This window comes from Boleophthalmus pectinirostris, unplaced genomic scaffold (genome assembly GCF_026225935.1).
Source record: "Boleophthalmus pectinirostris isolate CB_2022bp ecotype Guang Dong unplaced genomic scaffold, ASM2622593v1 HiC_scaffold_21, whole genome shotgun sequence".
NCBI lineage: Eukaryota > Metazoa > Chordata > Actinopteri > Gobiiformes > Gobiidae > Boleophthalmus > Boleophthalmus pectinirostris.
Window position 1 is genome coordinate 7,487,080 of NW_026571175.1, and position 21,288 is coordinate 7,508,367.

Below are 21,288 nucleotides of genomic sequence, written 5' to 3' on the forward strand. Positions count from 1 at the left end.
AATACATACTGCGATTCCTTTTAATATCAAAATGCACCTGTCAAGAGACACACTTACAATGCCCACTTTACACTCAAGACTATTATAAAGTGAAAGTGCGAGCTGCGTGGGAGCAGTGGATGAGAGAAGAAGAACACACATTCACCAAGACAGAGAGACAGCGCCGAGCCACTTACGCCACGATCTGCCAACAGATCGTGGACGCCCGGGCTAAGGATCAGTATCAACTGTGGTCCGAGCTTTCACCAAGACCCGAATCATCACTGAACTGCCACGGAACAGTAACCACACTGACTCGGATAATGACGAGAGGGATGTGGGCGAGCTGGACGCCGGAATCGCCCAACTGTTTGAACAATTATGAGTTACTGTGAATACAAGAACAATTTATCGTCTCAATTGTTACGCATAGTTTTTTTATGCGTAAGAATTGAACAAAGTTGAGAGTTATTGTGAATGCATTAATTAAACTTTGACTGACTTCTCTAACTGTTTTGTTTCGTTTAATGTGCCTCATAGTCCGGTGCGGTTTATATGTGAAAAATTTTTTTAAAATAGACCATTCAATGTGCACCTTATAATTCAGAGCGCCCTATAGTGCACAATATACGGTATTTTGCACTTCATACACACACACCCCTCATAGAAAACACACGAAGAAATGCAGATGATGTAGCTTTTAAGTTAACGGCGATTGATGTGGCTGTGGAAGAAGGAAACAGAGCTGCTGCATGTGAGCTCGGCATCAATTAGTCGACGGTGAGACGTTGCCGATGGCAGCGTGACGAACTGACTCAACGCAAAAGGACGACAAAAGCTTTCAGAGATGATAAAAGCAGACGGCCCGAACTTGAAAACGTTCTTGAAGACGTGGACACCTGCGCCTTATATTCAGGTGCGGACTATATATGTACAATTTTTATTTTTTTTTTTAAAATTTTGTTGATGCAGCTTATATTCAGGCGCGCTCAATAGTCTAGAAATTACGGTAGTATAGGAAGTTGACATTTTTATCTAAATTTCGTATTGATTTTTGCCTGCTAATGATACGGCTGTCAGTTCAATTCCCAATACCGACACTGAATACTGCTGTCGTGCCACTGAGCAAGACATTTCACCCACCTTACCTATACAGTATGAATGTGATCGTGGTGGTTAAAGGAGTAAAAGACGCCAGCAATGTTTAGTTATGATTTACCAAACATTTAACAGCATATGCATTTTGTAACCTAAAACGCAAAATAAAAACACAATATTGCCGTTTATGTATCATTTTACAGATTTTGTACATTTCCTGTGCAGTTTTCTCACACGTTGCTGCTAATTTACATTGCGTATTCTTAAGGGGCATGATTAAAACTGCATTTGAATTTTACACACAGCTTCATAAAGGAGTCTTTTTATAGTCTTCATCACACTGTACCATAACCACAAGGGCTGAACTTGGCACCGTTTTGGAACATTATAACCTGGGTTTTATGGTGTAAATATCACTACACTGGAGCCTGTTACATATAAAGTAACAATTGTAGGCCATATATGATTATTTTACTGCAGAAATATTAAGCCTAAAGTGAGCGAAAGAGGATTCTTATTGGCTAAGGGCAAAAGAGACACTATTACAAACACAAATGCATGTTTTTGTACAGAGAGAAAAAGGACCTGACCCCATAGACACTAGAAAAACAAACAGTCTTGGCGTTAGAATGATTTAAATGTCATGTTTAACTGGTATCAAGTACTGTTGATCCTTTACACAGATATAAAGGAAGAGTATGCAGTCTTACAGTAGAGTACTTGGGTAAAAATGTAGGTATTTGAACTTCACTTGAGCATGTTTTGAAATGGACACGTTTTTTACTTCACTACATTTGGGAGCAAGTGCCTGTACTTTCTACTCCACTACATTTTTGTACACTACACTACTTTGTCACTACAGGGCTGAAAAGTAGAAGTATTTTGATAATCGTTTGAGTCCTGCTGAAAAGGCTGAGGATTTTTTTTTTTTTTAATAGTTTGAGTAAACAAAAATATACAAAGAAAAACAGCCTTGAAAAAAACATGAATTCAATTGCTTCTTTATCAACATCAGTACATTTAAAGACCTTAAAATCTGCACAAAATATATTTACTTTTTACTCATTAACTTCATTTTTAAACATGTACTTTAATAGTTTTACTTAGTACATTTGTTCATGTGATGCTTTTACTTTTACTTAAGTATTTCTTTGCTCAGGTATCTGTACTTACCTATATTAACCTATAGCCCCATCCACACTAATACATATTTGCGTTAGTCACTGTGGATGCAGTGTTCGTCCACACTAATCCGATGGAAAATGGCTCCAGAGATGGAACAATCTGGTGCCGACAGCTCCCACGAATTCACCTGAGTACAGATCTGATCCAGCGCTGTGCGGACGCCTGAAAACTCTGATACGCTCATGTAGGAGCTCTAGTTGCGTCTTTATTGGACCACGTCACTGTGACTTGCTCCTTCCTGATTCGCTGGGTTCGTGACATTGGTCATGTGACGCTATTGCAGAAAACATTTTAAACAAACCAGAGACAAACGGGAAACAGCGTAGCTAGAACAACTTGAAAGAACACGGTCCACAAAAAGACTGTTGCCCCTCTGTCACAGAAAGAACACATATATTCCCCCGAGTCGTGTCCTTTAGTCCGACAGAAGCTGAACTGCATCAGCGCACAAGGAACGAGCTGTTTTTTGAGCCCTTAGTTTATGCAAATGAGCCATGTGGTTTTAAGTTTTGTTTCTGTAAAATGTAAACAAATATGCTCAAAGTTGTGTGCATAGGGAAGGCTTTGATTGTGGACACAGAAACAACGTGTCTGGACGCAAATTGATTCTTGATCCGGTGATACGGTGATTTGTTTCAGTGTAAACAGCACCTATGATTATTTGTTTATTGCCCTTTTTGTTTTAATATGTTCTAAGCATCTTTGAGTATGCTAAAATGCGCTGTATAAATAAGCTGCATTCTTCTTACTATTATAAACCTGCAGATAGAGAACATATTATTTTTTCTCATTCTCAGTACAGGTCTCATGTAAAGCTCAGTGCCTTCAGAATCCCCTCCCTGAGCTGCAAAGGCTGCACTAGCTCTGACTCAGGATTTCAGATCACCATTCAGATCAGAGCGAGGCATTTTAGGTTTAAACTAACTGGATTTCAGCTTTGAGACTCTTGTGAGGCTCATTCTGCTTTCTGATCAGATAATGGTCTAGAGAAGTAAAACAACAACAACAAATGAAAGTCAGCAACCTAATTATCAAGCACAATGTCTGTTTAAATCCCCGTTACAGTTGTTACCAGGAAAAGCTCTGTTTGATTTGACCATGTTTCCTCATATCTGGGAACACAGAGAGCTCATGTTTAAGATCTTTCTGTGTGGAATTTGGAACATACTCAAGACTTCTTATTTTATATATTTAATCCGAAAAGTCTGTTCTATATTTGCTCTGTTTTGAAGCTTCATTTACACCGTATATCAAAGCCTCTTTACAAAAAACAGTTGCTAAAATTCTCAGAAGAGACGAGCGAATTTCACAGCACCATAAAATCTGAAATCTGGCAAAACATGTGCGTTTGGATGGCTCTATTATTTCCAGTCTACTTTTTCCACCTCTCTCTTCTCTCTTTCTCTCTCTCCCCCTTTCGTTCCGTCCTCTTTTCTTCCCTCCCTCTCCCTCTCCCTCTCTCTCATCCCTCTCTTCGCTCTGAGTAACACTTCAGCTCTACACAATCACCTCGGGGACTGGCTGGCTGGATGCATCATGCTTCAAAACGCAGTCACGTGTTTCACAATTCAAAGGAGCGCGCACGCACACACACACACACACACACACTCGCGCAGACTCGCAGGCACACACTCGCACGCACACACACGCACACGCAGAGCTCACAGGGCTAAAAAGCTGTGCAGGCAATAGGACACAAAGAGGATGAGACTCATAAAAAGACATGCACTTTCAATCCTTCTATTCAGCAACACAAAACGCTCAAAAAATGTGAAAGTGTGCGTCCAGAAGAGCAGCAAGATTAAAGGCGCTGTATCCTTATTTGTATTTAATCATTTTTATTTTACAAACTCCATATTACACTACTTTCTGATCTATGCTATATATATTTATAATACTTTATGACATCACGAGGTGGAACAGCGCAGTGAACAGAGCTTTGGAAATGTAGACAGACTAATAATAAAGGGTTACTCAAACATGTGTAAATGAAACAAAACACAACTTCAGGTCTGTTTTTGATGATGCAACAACATTCTATGCATTAAAGCTCACAAGAATAATGTATCGTAATGCAGAACCTTTAATGTAACAGAGTAAAATCTGTTTTGTTCCAGTACACATTTAGCCTGATTCATCACCGTCGAGCGAATGAATCCTAATGCTGCGAGGTCAGACGGTTTCCACGATGTATGTAATGCACCGGAACGCTCAGTGGTGCCATATAATTGCCGGCACAACAGCGAACAAAGCAGAGACTGAACATGTCTGTCAACGATCATTGTCATTTCTGCGAGGTGAACTTGTGAATTAAAGGCGTAATAAAAAATGCTAAGTTTATATTTGACAAAAGCAGTCCAAAGGAGGAGAGTGTATGGTTCAGCTCATCGCTGATTGGTCAGTGTGTGGTCTACAACTTCCAGGGTTCTTGCAAACTGTCTACTCTAGTGTATTCTAATTTCTGACCTAGTTAGTGGAGAGAAATGAAATTGAGTGGAGTCACTAGGCGACGGCAGCCTGGGTAGTACATATTAGGCCTGTAACAACAACAGATTTTGCTAGATGATCAATTGACTAAGAAATTTTTGCGATAAATGATAATATTGACATTTTGAGACCAATTTCAACTAATATAACGACAATGGAATCAAAATACAAATAAATCCTTTCAAAGATCTATAAACATTAACACAGGAACTGCAAGACAACCAAAAACAATAGGCCTAAAGAAAATAGACATAAGAATAGCCTAAAACAGACTTGTTAACAAAAAATGCACCTGAATAAACCATTGCTGAACCAAACACAACCAAAACAATTTAAAAAAATAAATAAATTATTAAGTCTATGTAACAAAATTGCCCTTAAAAGTTGTTTTAATCATTGACTTCTATTGGAACATTGTGGCCCCTCTCTCTGTGGCTGCTGCTGTGAGCCTTGACATTTTGGTCTTGAAGTGTATTAACCTGCTTTTGCTATTTCACTGTTTTCTTGTTCATAATATAAAGCCTGGCTCCAAATTCGCCCCTGTGACCGCGTTTTCTGCACTCAGTTTGCGCACGCATCTGCTGAGTCGATGAACAAATAATCCGTCTTTACAGTCTATGCTGGCATGTTCGTTCAAGCATCATTAGGCTAAGGCAGTGGTCTCCAACCTTTTACCTCCAGTGATCTACCTTTACAAAACAAAAACACCAGAGAGCTACTCATTTTAGTGGTCACAAAAAATTTTGCATATAAAAGAGCCACGACCCGAGCTGCCACAGTGAGAGCTGGAGAGATGGCAGCGGCACTTGTTCCAAACCCAAATGTTACTTCTCCCACAATCCGTGCGACAACCAAGGTACATGTGCATCTGAGAGAGGTTTCAGTGCCGCTGGAAATATTATAATTCGGGGGGATGGGGGGTGGAGGAGGGGACGCTATACCGCACAGCAGGAGACAGCCCTAGGTACAGGTAGATACTTATAAAACATAAACCATTTATTAGTGCACAATGTTAGGCATCAGTGGTAATAGCCATTTAATTAATATTGAATATTTTTTTTATTCAGCACAATGCATATGATTCAGAAATCTCTTGGCGAGCTACTTGGAAGGGGTTGGAGAGCTACAGATTGGAGACTCCTGCACTAAGAAAACAAGAGGAGTCAGTAAAAGAACGATAGAAGCCTTTTGACATTCAGTCTCTTTCGTACAGAGACAGAGAGTCGAGGAAAACAAACAAGCATGCAAATAGAAATTATCGCGGCCGTAAAAGTTATCAAGCGTGTTAAAAGTTATTGTGCGATTAATTGATTTATTGCTTATTGTTACAGGTCTAGTAGATATATTGTAAATGTTGCTGTGTGTTGTCTGCATCTAATTCTAAAACTTTTTTTTAATCAAGCGTGAACCAGAAAATAAGGTTGCTTCACCGTTTGCATGCTAGTTGTTGTTATCATTAAGGTCATGGCATCTGAGATTTGTGAAAAGGGCTTATAAACTTATCACGGTGAATATTTTAAATACTCAGAGGTAAGTGAGGAATATTTGGACCACTGCAAACTTTCAAACACACTAGTTCTGTTGTTTATGTTTTAAGACTTCAAGTTTTACAATTGTACCTAAATTGCAATTTCAATGTTTACAATTAATGCTATAGGCGAGTTTCAGCTGACGTCATTGTTATTAAAAGCCCGCGTTGCATGCTGGGAAATATTTTGGTCGGAGGCAAGAAACACGGTAGTGGTCAAACACAGTGCGTAACCTCGCGTATTTATCCCCGATAATGGTAAATTCCTGCTGCATTATCGGATGCACAAATAGAAGCACGGAAGAAGGAAAATGTCTTTTTCGTATTCTGAGTGAAAAGAACCGCTAACGGTGAATTAAACGGCTTTCAGACATTCACAGAGCAAACGTAGAAGATCCTAACAAACCGTGGACTCCAACAAGTTCAACAACACATCGAGACTCTTGGAGGTTTTCATCTTTTCTGCTGTGAATGGCCCAGGAGTTTCCACCAAGTCATTGTGGATATCGCCAAAGTGAATATTTGTCCAGGTAGTTGGCGATTCTGACCAGAAATTTGGTTTGGTCCACCTTTTGTAGGGGTTGAAAATTGTGATTTGTTGCGTCATCGTCGATGCTTATGACCAATTTCTGGTCAAATGGTCTTGGGTCCTCTGCCGTTAGAGTGGATAAATAACCGGGATCAATACCCTTTACGTGCTTTCTCGCTCCGTCCGTCATGTTGAATTAGTGTTTCTTGCCGCCGACCAAAATAATTCCCAGAAGGCAACGCGGGCTTTTGTCAACAATGAAACTCGCCTATTAGTAAAGAATAAAAGTGATAGAATATAACGTCCTTTGCAGATAACTAAACCCTGCTATCCCTGTAGTTTAGACTTCTACAAACATGCTCTGAAATACTGTACATATCCATCAAAACATCATCAGACATACAACTTGGTCTGATCTGTAAATAAAAACTGAAAATGCGATCACAATATTGCAATATTTTGAAATACTGTATAATACTCTATTTCAATTCAAGTGTAATTCTGCAGTTTCTCAGTCCCTGTTTAGCACTGCAGAGATGTACAAACTTGTCACATTACAACTCCAAAGCACATGCAAATTTTATGAAAACATATTCATACGAGACGCAGTCCAACAAATACAAGGCACGAACTAGTCTGGGCAAAATCAGCTGATTGGAAAACGACAGTGTCACAAAAGAACAAAGAAAAGGATCATGATTTAAAGGTGCACTGTGGAACTTTTTGGTTGGGGGGGTCCGTCACCTGCTTGTGTCTATGGAGATGTCATCGCTCTGTATGACATTAAACAGATCTACTTTACATTTATTCAATTACAGGTGGTTTTAAGGCTCAAAAATACCTACAAAAACAGGCGTTCTGACTGTGGGCGGGGTTGCCTCTCCACAGATCTGAACTGTAACTTGATCTGGTTTGGTTTTCATGACGATAGAAAAGTTGAATGCCATACTGTGAAACATTCCAGACAAAGAAATAATGTCTACATGGAGAAATCATTAAATTCAAGTTATTATTATTATTATTTTAATCAGGCTTTCAATCTGTTTTAGAACTTGGGTAGAGTTAGACCTGGTTTAGTCCTAGATGAGTCCAGATTTAGACCCAGTTTAGTCCTGATTTAGACCCAAACTGGACCTTCTTTAGTCCTGGGTTTAGAACAGGTTTAGTCCAAAGTTAGTAAATTGAGACTAAGGCTACTTTTATACGATGATGGTCTGAACAAAAGACGTAAAAGTGGTGTCACGTTTTCAATTTTATTCTGCGTTCAAGAGGAAATCTGCATGTATACGGTGACGCAAAAGTGTGTGGAATTCCATTGGGTATGCAGGCCAGGCGGTGACGGTAGATGTGACGTAAACGCGTACGCGACGTGAGCAGATCTGACCAGAGTTTTGCGTCTTGGGCAGTGGAGACGGAAACGCTACAGCGGAGCATATTCAACTTTTCCACTCTGGAGGGTGGTTTCAGATGTTTGCCTTTTTAAGCCCCCAAAAACGCCGTCACTGTCTAAACGAAAGGCACTTCTATTAAAATATTTTGTCGTTTTTACCCGCAAGCGTTCTCATGTAAACAGGCCCTCAACCTGGTAGGAGAATTAGACCAAACCAAAGTCTACCTCAGGACTAAACTGGACTCAACTGGACCAAATGTATGTGCAAATGTGAAGGCACCCTTGGACCTCACTTAGCCTTGAATTAGACTTGGTTTAGTCCTGGTTTAGTACGGCTCTTGTTGGGTGTTAACCTGATCCATCAGCCTGTTTCACTTCGTAGAAACCATCTGACCTCGCAGAGTTAGAATTCATAACCAATCGCTGCTATTTGGTCGTGACGTATGTAATGCGCCGCTAACGGGGTTAACTGGTACGTTAAGCTTTTCCCAAATCCTTGTAAGAAGAAGGGCAATAACGTCGTTCCCCTTGATAAAATTCACATTCTCACATTCTCGTTGTTCCGGCTTTAAATCCTCGACCTCGGGAATCGTTGACAACACAGAATATATAGCACTATATAGAACTCGCACTTCCAGGGTTTTTTTGCGAACCGTCTAGTGTATTCCGATTCCTGACCTAGTCGTTGGAGAGAAATGAAGTATAAAAGTAAGAAAACCGCTCAAATTAGATGCCTGATCCATATGGAAGAAAATGCATTAGGTAAAGAACTACACTGACCATGATCCTTTGCTTCGTTCAAGTGCATGTCACCATTAAGAAACGAACCCAATATGTCTTCTCAGTGTTAAAGACATTCAATAGAAGATGCTTCGTTTTTGAACTGTGCACGTGGCTCTTGAAAAACGATACAGCAAAACATAAAGATAGCTCTTAAAGGTAAAGTCCATCTATTATTTATGTAGTTTTTTATATGTCAACTTTGAACAACCTACACATGACATCACAGCATCCCTGTAGTTGAAACTGAGCTGGAGCGGGTCAGAATTCTATGGTGGAATTTGCCATGTGATTTGTGGGCTTGATTTATGGTTAATATCTCTGTAATTACTGGGCCTATGCAAAACAACAAAAACAAAACAAAAACTGGCACAAAGTTCAATGTTTTCACAGTCAGTATTTTAAACAAAAGAGGAATATTTCGTTCACAATAGCCGCGGTGCCATTATTCCACCTCAAAGATGTGATTGTTGTCGGCTGAAAGGACTTTGAGCCGTGAGATTAATGTGACAAGTTTGTGGAGCCGATCCCAAACAAATAATGATATGCTTCAACATTTGTGGATCATAAGATTGGATAAAAATGTATTCTTATGAGCTTTAAGCCACGTTAGAATGCTGTTACCTCCTCAAAAACATATCCGGAGTTGTTGTGTATTGTTTCATTCGCACATGTTTGAGTAATCCCTTTATTATTCATCTGTCTACATCTCTAAAGCTCAAAACGCTGGTCCACCTTGTGATGCCATGAAGCAGTAGTTTTCATGTTAACAGCTCCTTTTACGTTTTGTTCAGTTGAGATTCTAGTGAAGGTGTTTTCTATTCGAGAGAAAAACTCAGCCCTTGCGTGTTTAACATGTGTGAATGAAACAAAACAGAACTCCAGGTATGTTTGTGATAAGGAAACATTACTAAATTGAGCTCCAAGACGACTTCCCACGATATTTGTGAGTTCACAAATTCACCAGAATCCACCCTGGAGTGCCCCTGCTGGTACAATAGGGCCCGACAGGTGAAGGGCAACCAATCACGTCACAACATTGAGGTTTCTGCAGAAGACAAATGTGAAGCGCCCAAACAAACTAAAACAAACATGATGACGACAACAGATGTACTTCAGAGTATCGTATTTTTAGCCTGATTCATCAGATGGTTTCACTTCGTGGAAACCGTTAGGATTCGTTCACTCGACGGTAGGCGGGTACTTTGTTTTATTTAACCAATTGTTGCTATTTGGTCGTGATGTATGTAATGCGCCACTAACGGGGCTAACAGCCATATTAAGCTTTTGCCAAAACCCATAAGAAGAAGGACAACATCGTCTTTCCTCTTGATGAAATTCAACAAACATTTGCTTTATTCCGGCTTTAAATCCTCGATCCGGGAATCGTTGCCAACACAGAATGTATGGCTTCGCCTACATCCATCTCGAACGCTTTGTTTACTGTTGTGTGACATCATGGCTTCACAGTTCTTCGCTGATTGGTCGGTGCGTGGTCTACAACTTCTGGGGTTCTTTCAAGCCGTGTAGTATATTCTGATTTCTGACCTTGTTGCTGAAGAGAAATTTAAAAAATGAGCAGAGGCACTAGGTGGCACCAGTCTGGCTACAGTATTTTAGCGTCAATAGAGAGTATTTGTTTGTGAAAAATGTGCAGAAAGGAAAGCATTTTGTGTTTGTGGATAGGGAAGATGTCTGTGCTTTTCTCTCAGCTGGATGGAACAAAAGTTAAATTTTTCATCTTGTTCCACTGCTGTGACGCTTCCACCGATCAGATTCAAATATTTGTCATGACACTCTGCGTTTTCTGAACATTTTCTGCCAGAGCCACCCCAGACTGCAAGTGTGTAGAGCTCTATTCAGAGTGACACAACATTATAACACAGGTAAATAGTGTAATATGTAATAGATGTATGTATATAGGCCTTAAACATGGTTTAAACATGCACTTGTTTGAGTCACTGAGGACTCTGTCTCCTGGCTCTGAGTGAAGTGGCAGTGGTGTCAGTGTCACTATCAATATCAGGTTTAGTTCACGGTGTCATGCTTTTATACACAAGCTCACTGCATACAAAACAGACTGCACACAAAACATACCATCATCGAAAGCACACTTTCTATTTCAACAAGTTCAAACATTTTAAACACAAGTGGAACTGTGTGATTTTTTTGTAATACAAATCACAATCATCTTCAGTTTTATTTTGTCTCACAAAAAAAATAAAAATAAAATAAAATGTCTTTCAGTATAAATTTCCTAAACTTTAACAATAACATTTTTAATCATTGCTATTTAACACAAAAATACTATTTTTTTTTCCTGCAAATGAAGTCCGCTCCACACCACATGTGTTTAATTTCAGAGCTCTTGATTAAAAAGAGCCAAGCTGATCACTGACAATTACAAATCAATCACTCAGTGTTATTTTGATTATAGTTTGACTAATTGCATTGGTACATCTATAAAAAATGCAATTTCAGAAGCTGAGACTGACGCACGGGGGAGCAGGTTTGGACAGGAGACCTTGTTCTCACCAGAGGACATGTTGTTACCCAGAAAACTGCACTCTTTTCTCTGTGCTAATACAACTATTCAAATAACTATTTTAATCAAAGTGTAATTCCATATTTCACTTCATTTTCTCATTCCTCCGCTTGTTCCATCAAACCCAGAATCTGTACTTGGTGTGTTCTACCATTCCACCACTCTGCACTATTTGTGTTACATTAAAGACAGACATAATGATCATTTGATATAGAGACCACATTTGATTGAATGTCCTATATTATGCAAAATTGACCAAAGTATAGCACTAAATGGAAATTTAATAGAAATTTCCATAGAAACAAGCAGGAGGCACTAACAGGGCAATTTACAGGTGAGATCTGTGAAGAGATAGCCTGATTCATCAGCCGCTTTCACTTTGTAGAAACCGTCTGACCTCACAGCATTAGGATTTGTTCGCTCAGGTAGGCAGGTACTTTTTTATTTAACCAATCGTTCCTATTTGGTTGTGATGTATGTAATGCGTCGGAATACTCAGTGGTGTCGTGTCATTGCCGGCACAACAGCAAACAAAGCAGAGAGTGAACATGTCTGTCATCATTGTCGTTTCTGTAAGATGAACTTGCGAATTAAAGGTGCAATAAAAGATGCAAAATTTGTATTTGACAATGGAAGTCCAAAGGAGGATAGCGTATGCAGTCTGCTATTGCAACTCAGGCTGGTTCAGCTCTTCACTGATTGGCCGGTGCGTGGTCTACAACTTCCAGGGTTTTTGCAAACTGTCTAGTGTATTCTGATTCCTGACCTAGTCTCTAGAGAGAAATTAAACTGAGCGGAGGCACTAGGGGGTGCCAGCCTGGGTAATGAACAGGTGACCCCACAGTAAGAATGCATGTTCTTAAAGGTATTTTTGAGCAATATAACCATCCATGAACAAATAAACGCATCTTATATAAGATTAATACCATATTGTGGAACATTAAAGCAATATCATCTCCATGGTAGCAGACCCCCAACCTGAAAAGTTACACAGTGCACCTGGAGTTGTGTTTCGTTTCATTCACACATGTTTGAGTAACTCTTTATTACTATTAGTCTGTGTACATCTCCAAAGCTCAAAATGCTCTGTTCCACCTTGTGATGTCATGAAAAAATCTTTTACCTGCAGTAAACATTGGCAATTCTAGGGATGAAAAGATATGATTCTAGTGAAGGTGTGCGGAGATTGAAAACACAGTGGAGCACTTCCTGTAACATTGTTAATTTAATACTGATTAAAGTTTTTATATAAGATTTATTGTTTAAATGAACATAATATTGTTGAAATTCCAAAACAATATTGTTAATTGGTAAAAGAGAAATGTGAGTAGTCTTGAAGCAACATTTTTACTTTGGATTTAATTAACATCATTGCTTTGAATTTAGTAATAACCAGTTGTTACAATTAACTGACTCAACATTAAAACAACAGGCTCGTGTGGAAGTGTGGACAAAACATTTTTTTAATTAAATCCAACATTGCATTTCTTAGAGTGTAGATTAGAAAATAGCGTAATATGGGTCCTTTAATTACAGATGGATGGATACAAAAGTTCTGCAACTATATGTTAGATTTGAACGTATTTGAACAGATCTAATTAGACCTTTCTAACACCGATCACAGTTAAGAATTATAATTAATGATTTTAAAATGAACCATGGCATAAGCTACATTGCCTAAAAAGTGTATTGCAATAATAAATCAAATAAAAAAAAAAAAAAAATCGTAATTATTTTTTTAACATGCTCATTTATTATGAATAGTAAATCCTTTAGTCGCGATCTGATGACTCATTTAAATGTCACAAGGTAAAATGGCGTTGTGAATAATCCGAAGTGGCCCCAGAGCAAAGCACTTGTTCACAGCAGAACACGAAGAGAGGGAACGATGAATAATGAAAAAGAGAAGGACGAAAGGAGGAAGAAAAAAGATGTGTCCACCATTTATGAACTTTAAATTAGTCCTGTTCCTCTGCTCCTCTGTTCACTGTCAAACTGTTAAAGGTGCATTGCGTAACTTTTCCGGTGTCACGTCCTCGTCTCTGTGGAGATGTTACTGCATTACCTGGAATGTTCCGTAGTATGACATTAAACATATTCATCTGCAGTTTAATCATTATGGGTGTTTCTGTTGCGCAAAAATACATTCATCCTTCTGTGAACAGGGACGACTCTCCACAGATCTGAACTGTAATGTAGTGTAGTGCTGTAACCTGCTTGTCTCTCTTATGATATATACTTTAGGTTTAATCTATACTGTGGAATATTCTAGACAAAGCAATAATGGTTCCACTCACAAACGTCTCACATACGTCACACCTCAGCCTGTAACCGTCTCTAAGTGTTGGATACAAATCAACCAGAAGAACTTTTTGTAATATTATCTAATTTCTTTAAAGGATTTAAAGGCCCTGGACATTATTTTTCCTGTCTTCTGAAAAACAGAACGAGTTTAACAAATTGGAAGAGGTCCAAAGTTATTCCTCATCAGGATGCACCGATACGATACAGGTATTAGATATTGGCGCTGATTAGGGATGAAACAATAACTGACGATACGATACAGCGATATTTCAAAGTTCTCACAATAATATCGTGGACCATCACAATATACTGAATTACAAGTCTTTTTGCTTAAATGAAGAGTTATGGTGCAGCAAAAAAGACAGAGGTAACTACATAGACCATGATCCTTTGCTCCATTTCAGTGCAGACGACAAGAAGAAATAACAATTCTAAGCACTTTAAGTCTTGTCAAGGCATTTTAAGAGGAAAAAGTAGCATATTAATAGTTTTAGCTGTTTAACCTCCACAAAATATCACAATAAATATCGTACCGTGAGATGTATATCGTGAAAATATCGTATCCTGAGACTTGGATATCGTTACACTCCTAGTGCTGATATTGAAAAATTCGGTGGATCGGATATCAGCTTCCAAGATATCGGTTCAGCCAATATCTACTGTATAAACTAGTCTAATATGGCTCAAAACATAAATGGAAAATAGAAAATGGTCACATTTTTATACAGCGCTTTTCCACTTTCAAGCTCTTTACATCAAGTAACCATTTACCCATTCACACACCAGTGTACACCGACACTGGGGGCGAGGTGGGCTAAGTGTCTTGCCCAAGGACAGAACAATAGCGTTCATCTGTGGGAGCCAACCTGTGGATGTGGCTGCTCTACCAACGATGTGTATGATAATAGCGGGATTTGAATCACCAAACTTCAGATCAATGGATAAACGATTTTCCAACTGAGCTACTGTCACCTCAACAAATTAAACTTGTATTTTTACAAGTTACAAAACACTAATTTTTTATCTTATGCTGTTGAAAATAATTATATTCTGAGTCTCTGTGCTGGGTGTCAGCTGATACGTAAAGACAAAGTATCAACATCGGTATCTACAATCGGTATCGGCATCCCAAGTCTCTAATTCCTCACTTACCTTATGTATTCTGAGCATCCTAACTATTCACCACGATGAGTTTATAAGAGTGTTTCAGAATTTTCAAAAACTAGAGCGGAGTTTTGATGTCACACTATCAACAACTACCACGTTCACAGCGCACTTCCTCATTCACAGACGACAAAACTCTGTAGAATTAGATGCAGACATTACACAGCGGTCTCATTCTACCTCAAGAGCTGCTCGTAAAAGCCGTAAATCTGGAGCAAGACAAATTTTGCTAAACTAAACAGAAAAACATGGTGAATTCCCCCTTTAAGTTCCATGTTGACATTCATTTATGGACTACTTAAAAGCCTGCAAAGACGAGCAACAGTGGGAGGATGTATCTGGCTCTGGAAGTAAAATTCCTACTCGTTATTCCAATAGATTTTTCCGAAACTTTTTCCCAAAGCTTAACAGAATATAACCAACACTGTAACTGGTGACAACGGTTTGCAGTGGTCCAAAGTTATTCCTCGCTTACCTCGTGCATTCAGAGCATCTTAATTATTCACAGCGATGAGTTTATAAGCGCTTTTCACACCTTTCAGAGACCAGATATCTTGTTTTGGTGGTATTGCTGACACCAACTAGCATGCTAAGGTGCGCTTCCTGATTCCTGAATATCTGTCTGAGTATACAACTGACTTATTTTGACTTCAAACGCTGCTTTTACAATTCTTTTACAGGGGTTTTAAATACATACAAAAGTTGCTTTATGGTTACGAGTAGGACTGGATAATATGAGCTAAATTTGCACTTTAAAGTGTATTGTGCAACTTTTCTAGTGGTGTGTTCTTCACCTGCTTGCCTCCATGGAGATATCACTGTTTTATTATATCACAGTATGGAAATAAACTTAGTAATCACAGTGGAGACAGGTTAATGGTCAGATCTATGGAGAGGCAAGCCTATAAGAATTGGTAAGAATTCATGTTTTTAAGGTGTTTCTGATCTTATAAACAGTGTTGGGGAGTAACAGATTACATGTGCCGGCATTACGTAATCAGAGTACAAATTATGAGTAACTGTATTCAGGTACAGTTACTGTTTCCATGAGTGGTAATTGGATTACAGTTACTTTGTTGAAATTAATGGATTACATGGCAGTATTTTCCTTTTTTCACATTTTGGGCTAAACCAGGCTTAAACCAGGACTAAAACCAGGACCAAACCAAGACTAAACCAGGACTAAACCAGGACTAAACCAGGCCTAAACGAGGACTACTGTAAACCAGGACTAAACAAGGACTAAACTCAGGACCAAAACAGGACTAAACCAGGTCTAAAACCAGGACTAAACCAGGATTAAACCAGGTCTAAACAATATGACACCTAACAGTAGGTGGACATAATTTAAGGCAGCAGTGATCTCATATAAAAAACATTTCTCTATCAATATTTTTTTTAATATGGTTAAGTAAAGACTGGTCTTTTTATTGTCTTTTAGCAGACAAAACATCTTATGTTAAGATTTCCTAGTCTTTGCTTCTCTACAGCAAACAAATGCCTGTTCATGGAGACTTGGACTCAACAGCCAATTTGAAGAAAACAAACAATTTGCAGAATATGGTTGGTACATTCATGTAGTTTTAAAAAGCATGACATTATCAAGTAATCCAAAGTATTCAGATTACGTTACTCGCCTTAAGTAATTTAATGGATTACATTACAAACTACATTTTGGGATATGTAATCTGTAATCTGTAGGGGAATACATTTTAAAAATAACCTTCCCAACACTGCTTATAAAACATCTGTAAATGAACAAATACTACGAGATCTGTTTAATGCCCCACTGTCGAACATCCTAGGAAAAGAAATAACAACTCACTGCACCTTAAAAGTTACAAAATGCACCTTTAATAATGAACAGCATGAATAAAATCTGCTCTTTTTTTTACATTTTACGTTAAAAAACACTCATTTATTGCGTTATGTTGATGATTTGTGCAGCCCTTGTTACCAGTTACCACATAGCTGATGATCAACGTTCCAAAAAGTGAGTTTTACTTTCGGAATCTGATGTGCTCACCTGAATTGAACTCAATTCTACAAACAAACTTTAAAAAGAGAGATAGGCCTACACATCAAACACACCAGTCCATGTCAATAGTAGTCCATTACTTGTTACTACGGTGATCATGCAAGAGTCACATGTCACAGTCTGGGATTACACAGCAGTCAGCGAAGAGGCCACTGTACTCACTATAGGCTTAGGTTATTACATAAGTGCGCCACACACTCATGGTATGAAACACTACCATAATACTACTGTACTGTACTGTACTGTACTGTACTGTACACGTGGGTGAAATCAGGTTAGCAGTTACTGTAGGCAAAACCAGGCCGACCTCTTATTCAAAATTCTCACAATATCATAAAGGACTCGAGTATATCATAGTGACAGAACGGGGTTAGGCTGGAAATCACTCCCGAAAAGCTATTCAGATATTACACAATTTTTATTTCTTTTAAAATTCTGAAGAAATTCCCTTGGTTGGGCGTCTTTGGGACAGTCTACCTACTGTATATTCTATATTTCTGTTAAATAAAAGCATAGATTATTTTAGACAATATAGATCAAGAGTAAAAAGAAAGCAGAGGAAACTACATAGACCATGATCCTTTGCACCTCACTATAAATAAACTGAACTTGCATTGTGGGTGGTGGGTAAAACTCACTCAGTAACAGTTACCCAAGTACATTTACATGATAATACAATTGTAATTTTCAGAGTACTTTTCTAGAAGCATACTTTTACTCTTGAGTAATATATTGTACAGGGGAACAGTACTCTTACTTGAGTAAAGATTGATTTGATTCAGATATGAATTAGTTTTTCTCATTTTTGTAGTCTAATACCAGATTTTGTGCATTCATGCTTAGAACTTAAATTAACTTCAAATTATAGGACAGATGATGCGTCTCTTACTATTTAGAAGTTTATCCAAATACTTTTTACTCTTACTTGTGTACTTGGGATTTTCAACTGTATACTAGTACTTGGGCACAGTACTTTTGGCTACTCTGGAAATATGACCATTATTATAATCAGACAGGATTCTCCTCTGTACAACTACAACGAATATCTGTAAGCTCAATATCCTTATAATACAACACTATAAGGATTGTATCACTGTGTACACTCCTCGGTACTAGAGGCGCAGGTATGGACTCACCGTGTAGACACTCAGGCCCTCCCATCATGCTTTGCTGCTGTGGTTGAACGGTCTCCAGTCCCAGAAGAGAGGAGGATGAAGAGGAGGAGGACATGGAGGAAGAGGAGGAGCAGGGCGGAGGGGAGGAGGGGGGGCACTGTGAGCTCTGACTGGGAACGGCCGACTGGGAACTCTGCAACAGGAGAAAAAGAAGAGGCACTTATGAGTTAAACACAAGGAGTACATTCTACATGATTCTACCTCAACAAAATAACATCTCTCTAAGATTATCTCCATAAAGAACAGTGAATGAAATTGTTTACATAATCACTACTCACTGAACTGATCATTTTATAGTACTAACAAATATGTGTTATCAAGGTGCTCTGTGTAACTTTCCTGCTGGAGGAGGATATGCATACATTCTTACAGTGAGCACTGCCCCCTCTCCACAGAGCTGCCCTGTAACTTGGCCTGGTGGGTCACTTGCATGTCTCTATAGACATAGACAGGTTTAATGCCATACTGCGAAGCCTTCCATTCAAAGAAATGAACATGGTGCACCTTCCATTAGAAAGGTTACATAGTGCTACTTTAAAGTCATTATTTTTACATATGCTTGACATATTTATATCTGATGCTTTTCTTGTTGCTTTCTTGTTGTTGAAAGGAGTCTGGGAAGACTCCCCTCAGCTTCAAAGCCAGTCTTGGATAGTTATTTTAGTTTTATTTGACCTTTATTTTACAAGGTAAGTTGAGAATCTATTTTACAGGAATCCCAGCCCCAGCTGGGACTCTATTGTGTGTTTACTGGGGGCCCGGAGCATCTTCAAGAAAACTATGGTGTCAGTGACACAGGGAGAACCAGATATAATAGCTTGCAGCCATTTAATAATCATAATAATTTACCTTTTACCATTGTCTATATAAAACATACTATATGGCCTTTACTTGTGCATGTCCTAGTAAAAAACCTTGTAAAGGCATGTATTCTAGAACGATTGACCTCCACACTCAGACATATATGTACTGTATTCCATAAGCCCTGTGTGTCCAGCATTACTGAGTGGGTCAGACCTGAGAGGGGATCTGGGCGCTGGCCGAGCTGGGGCCGTTGTTGTGCATGCCCATCCCGTTCTCCGTCAGGAACTCCTCCAGGTCCATGTACTGCAGCTGGAACAGGCCTCCATCACAGGGCAGGGTCCGCTCCCACAGCAGGGGGCCCAGGAAGGCACTCTGAGAGGAGGCGCGCAGAGAGCCAGACCCCAGACCCCCACCCACTCCTCCAGGACCACCTGCTCCACCCACACCGAGGGAGTCCTCGTCGGAGTCCAGGGGCTTGTCTTTGTCTGTGGAGAGACAGAGAGAGGGAGACAAGACATGAGCTTCAGTTAGTTATGAATTCACTTGAATATCACACACACACACACACGTATCGATACTTTGCAGCTGACGTCACCAACATTCCGTGGAGATGTGATGCTAATTTGAGGCACTGCTCTGTCTGAAGCTCTGTTTTTCAGACAAACATACGCATGAAGAACAGACTGGAAGTACAACAGATGAGCTGATTTTGCATTAGTTCACGTTTTTTCAATTAGTCACTCCTACCTTTTTGCTGAAAATCAAAACATCTAAATCGGACCGTGAACATTTGTATTGATCACAGTCTCCTGATCCATTTGAAACTCTTTCTGTATTTTAATTTTCTTTAGCAGACAGGTCAGAATTTTATGGTGTAATTTGCCGTGCACAAAGTTCAACATCTTCTCTGCCAGTACAAATAAAAAAGTTACCTTCCACAATAGCGTCAGAAAGTGTCATTAATAAACCCCAAAGACCTGAATATGACAAGTTTACCTTTTTAATTCAACAGATATATGGGTTAAACAGCTTGCAGAGACATCATAACAATCCACTTTTGAACCATTTGCCCTCTGGTTGGTGGATAAACTCTTAACCCCCTTCTTCACTGTTTTAAAATAAGATACATGATACTATGATGAACAATGTCACTAGGTAAACAGCGTAACTTATCAAAATTAGAACTACTTAATACAGATCATTTTACATGAATGAGCTGCTGTCTGGTTTCGAACATTTGATTTGAAATCTGTCCTCAAAGCGTCTCTTCTCACAGATGGTGTCTTTAGGAAGAGACGGCTCTGTGTTCAGGACATGGACTGTGAAGATGAATAATGCCAATCTCTCGCACCTATGATTAAAATACATGGAACATTTTTACACATTTAAGATTTCTGTACCACTACCTGAGCTGTACAACTGCTCATCTCTCTCCCATTAACTGGGAAAGCCACTTGAAATCTGTAGTGTAGCTTCAAATTATGGCTCACGATTAGGGAAAAATAAAACAAAATAAATAGATTTGTCATTTCTGTTTTAATATGAGGATTCTGTTTAAAGTTCACATTTTAAAGGACTCATATTGCGCTATTTTCTGATCTGAGTTTTAATCATGTTTTCTCATCACAAACAGACCTGGAGTTGTGTTTTGTCTCATTCACACATGTTTAACACACAAACCTGCATATTTAGGCTGAGGTCTTCCACCTTGTGATGTAATCTGGTAATACAGGAAGTGCTTCACTGTGTTTTGAAACTGCATACACCTTCCCTAGAATCATTTGGATGATTTTACACCTAGAATTGCCAATCTTAACTGTACGAAAGGTAAAAGTTAGTTGTAAACTTGAAAACTGAGGTTATGTTTACACTGAAACAAATCACAGTATCACCGTATCAGAAATTATTTGCATCCAGACACGTTTCTGTGTTCACAAGTCTTCCCTATCCACACAGCTGTGAGCATATGTGTTTACGTTTTACAGAAACTAAACTTAAAACCACATGACTAATTTGCATAAACTAAGCTCCACAAATAGCTTGCTCCTTGTGGGTGGTCAGTTTCTGTCGGACTTAAAAAAGGACATGACTCAGTGGGATATATGTGTTCTTTCTGTGACAGAGGGGTGTTCTGCTGATGGTGAGTCTGTTCTGTGCAAGTAGTTCTACCTCCGCTGTTTCCAGTTTGTTTGTTTAAACTGTTGATCTCACGAACCTAGCAAATTAATCAGTGACGTGGTCCAATAAAGACGCAACTACTCTTACTCCTACATCAGAGTATC

General features: G+C 39.0%; 1 protein-coding gene across 2 annotated transcripts in view; it reads right to left on the minus strand.

The window, feature by feature from the left end:
- Positions 1 to 21,288, minus strand: part of dbpa (D site albumin promoter binding protein a) — a 97,333-nt gene that overhangs the window by 45,619 nt on the left and 30,426 nt on the right. For both annotated transcript variants that reach the window (XM_055157003.1, XM_055157002.1), the window contains 2 exons: positions 19,220 to 19,491; positions 18,164 to 18,335 (listed from right to left, as the gene is read on the minus strand). In XM_055157003.1, coding sequence (XP_055012978.1) covers positions 18,164 to 18,335; positions 19,220 to 19,491 — 444 coding nt within the window. The remainder of the gene's footprint in view (positions 1 to 18,163; positions 18,336 to 19,219; positions 19,492 to 21,288) is intronic.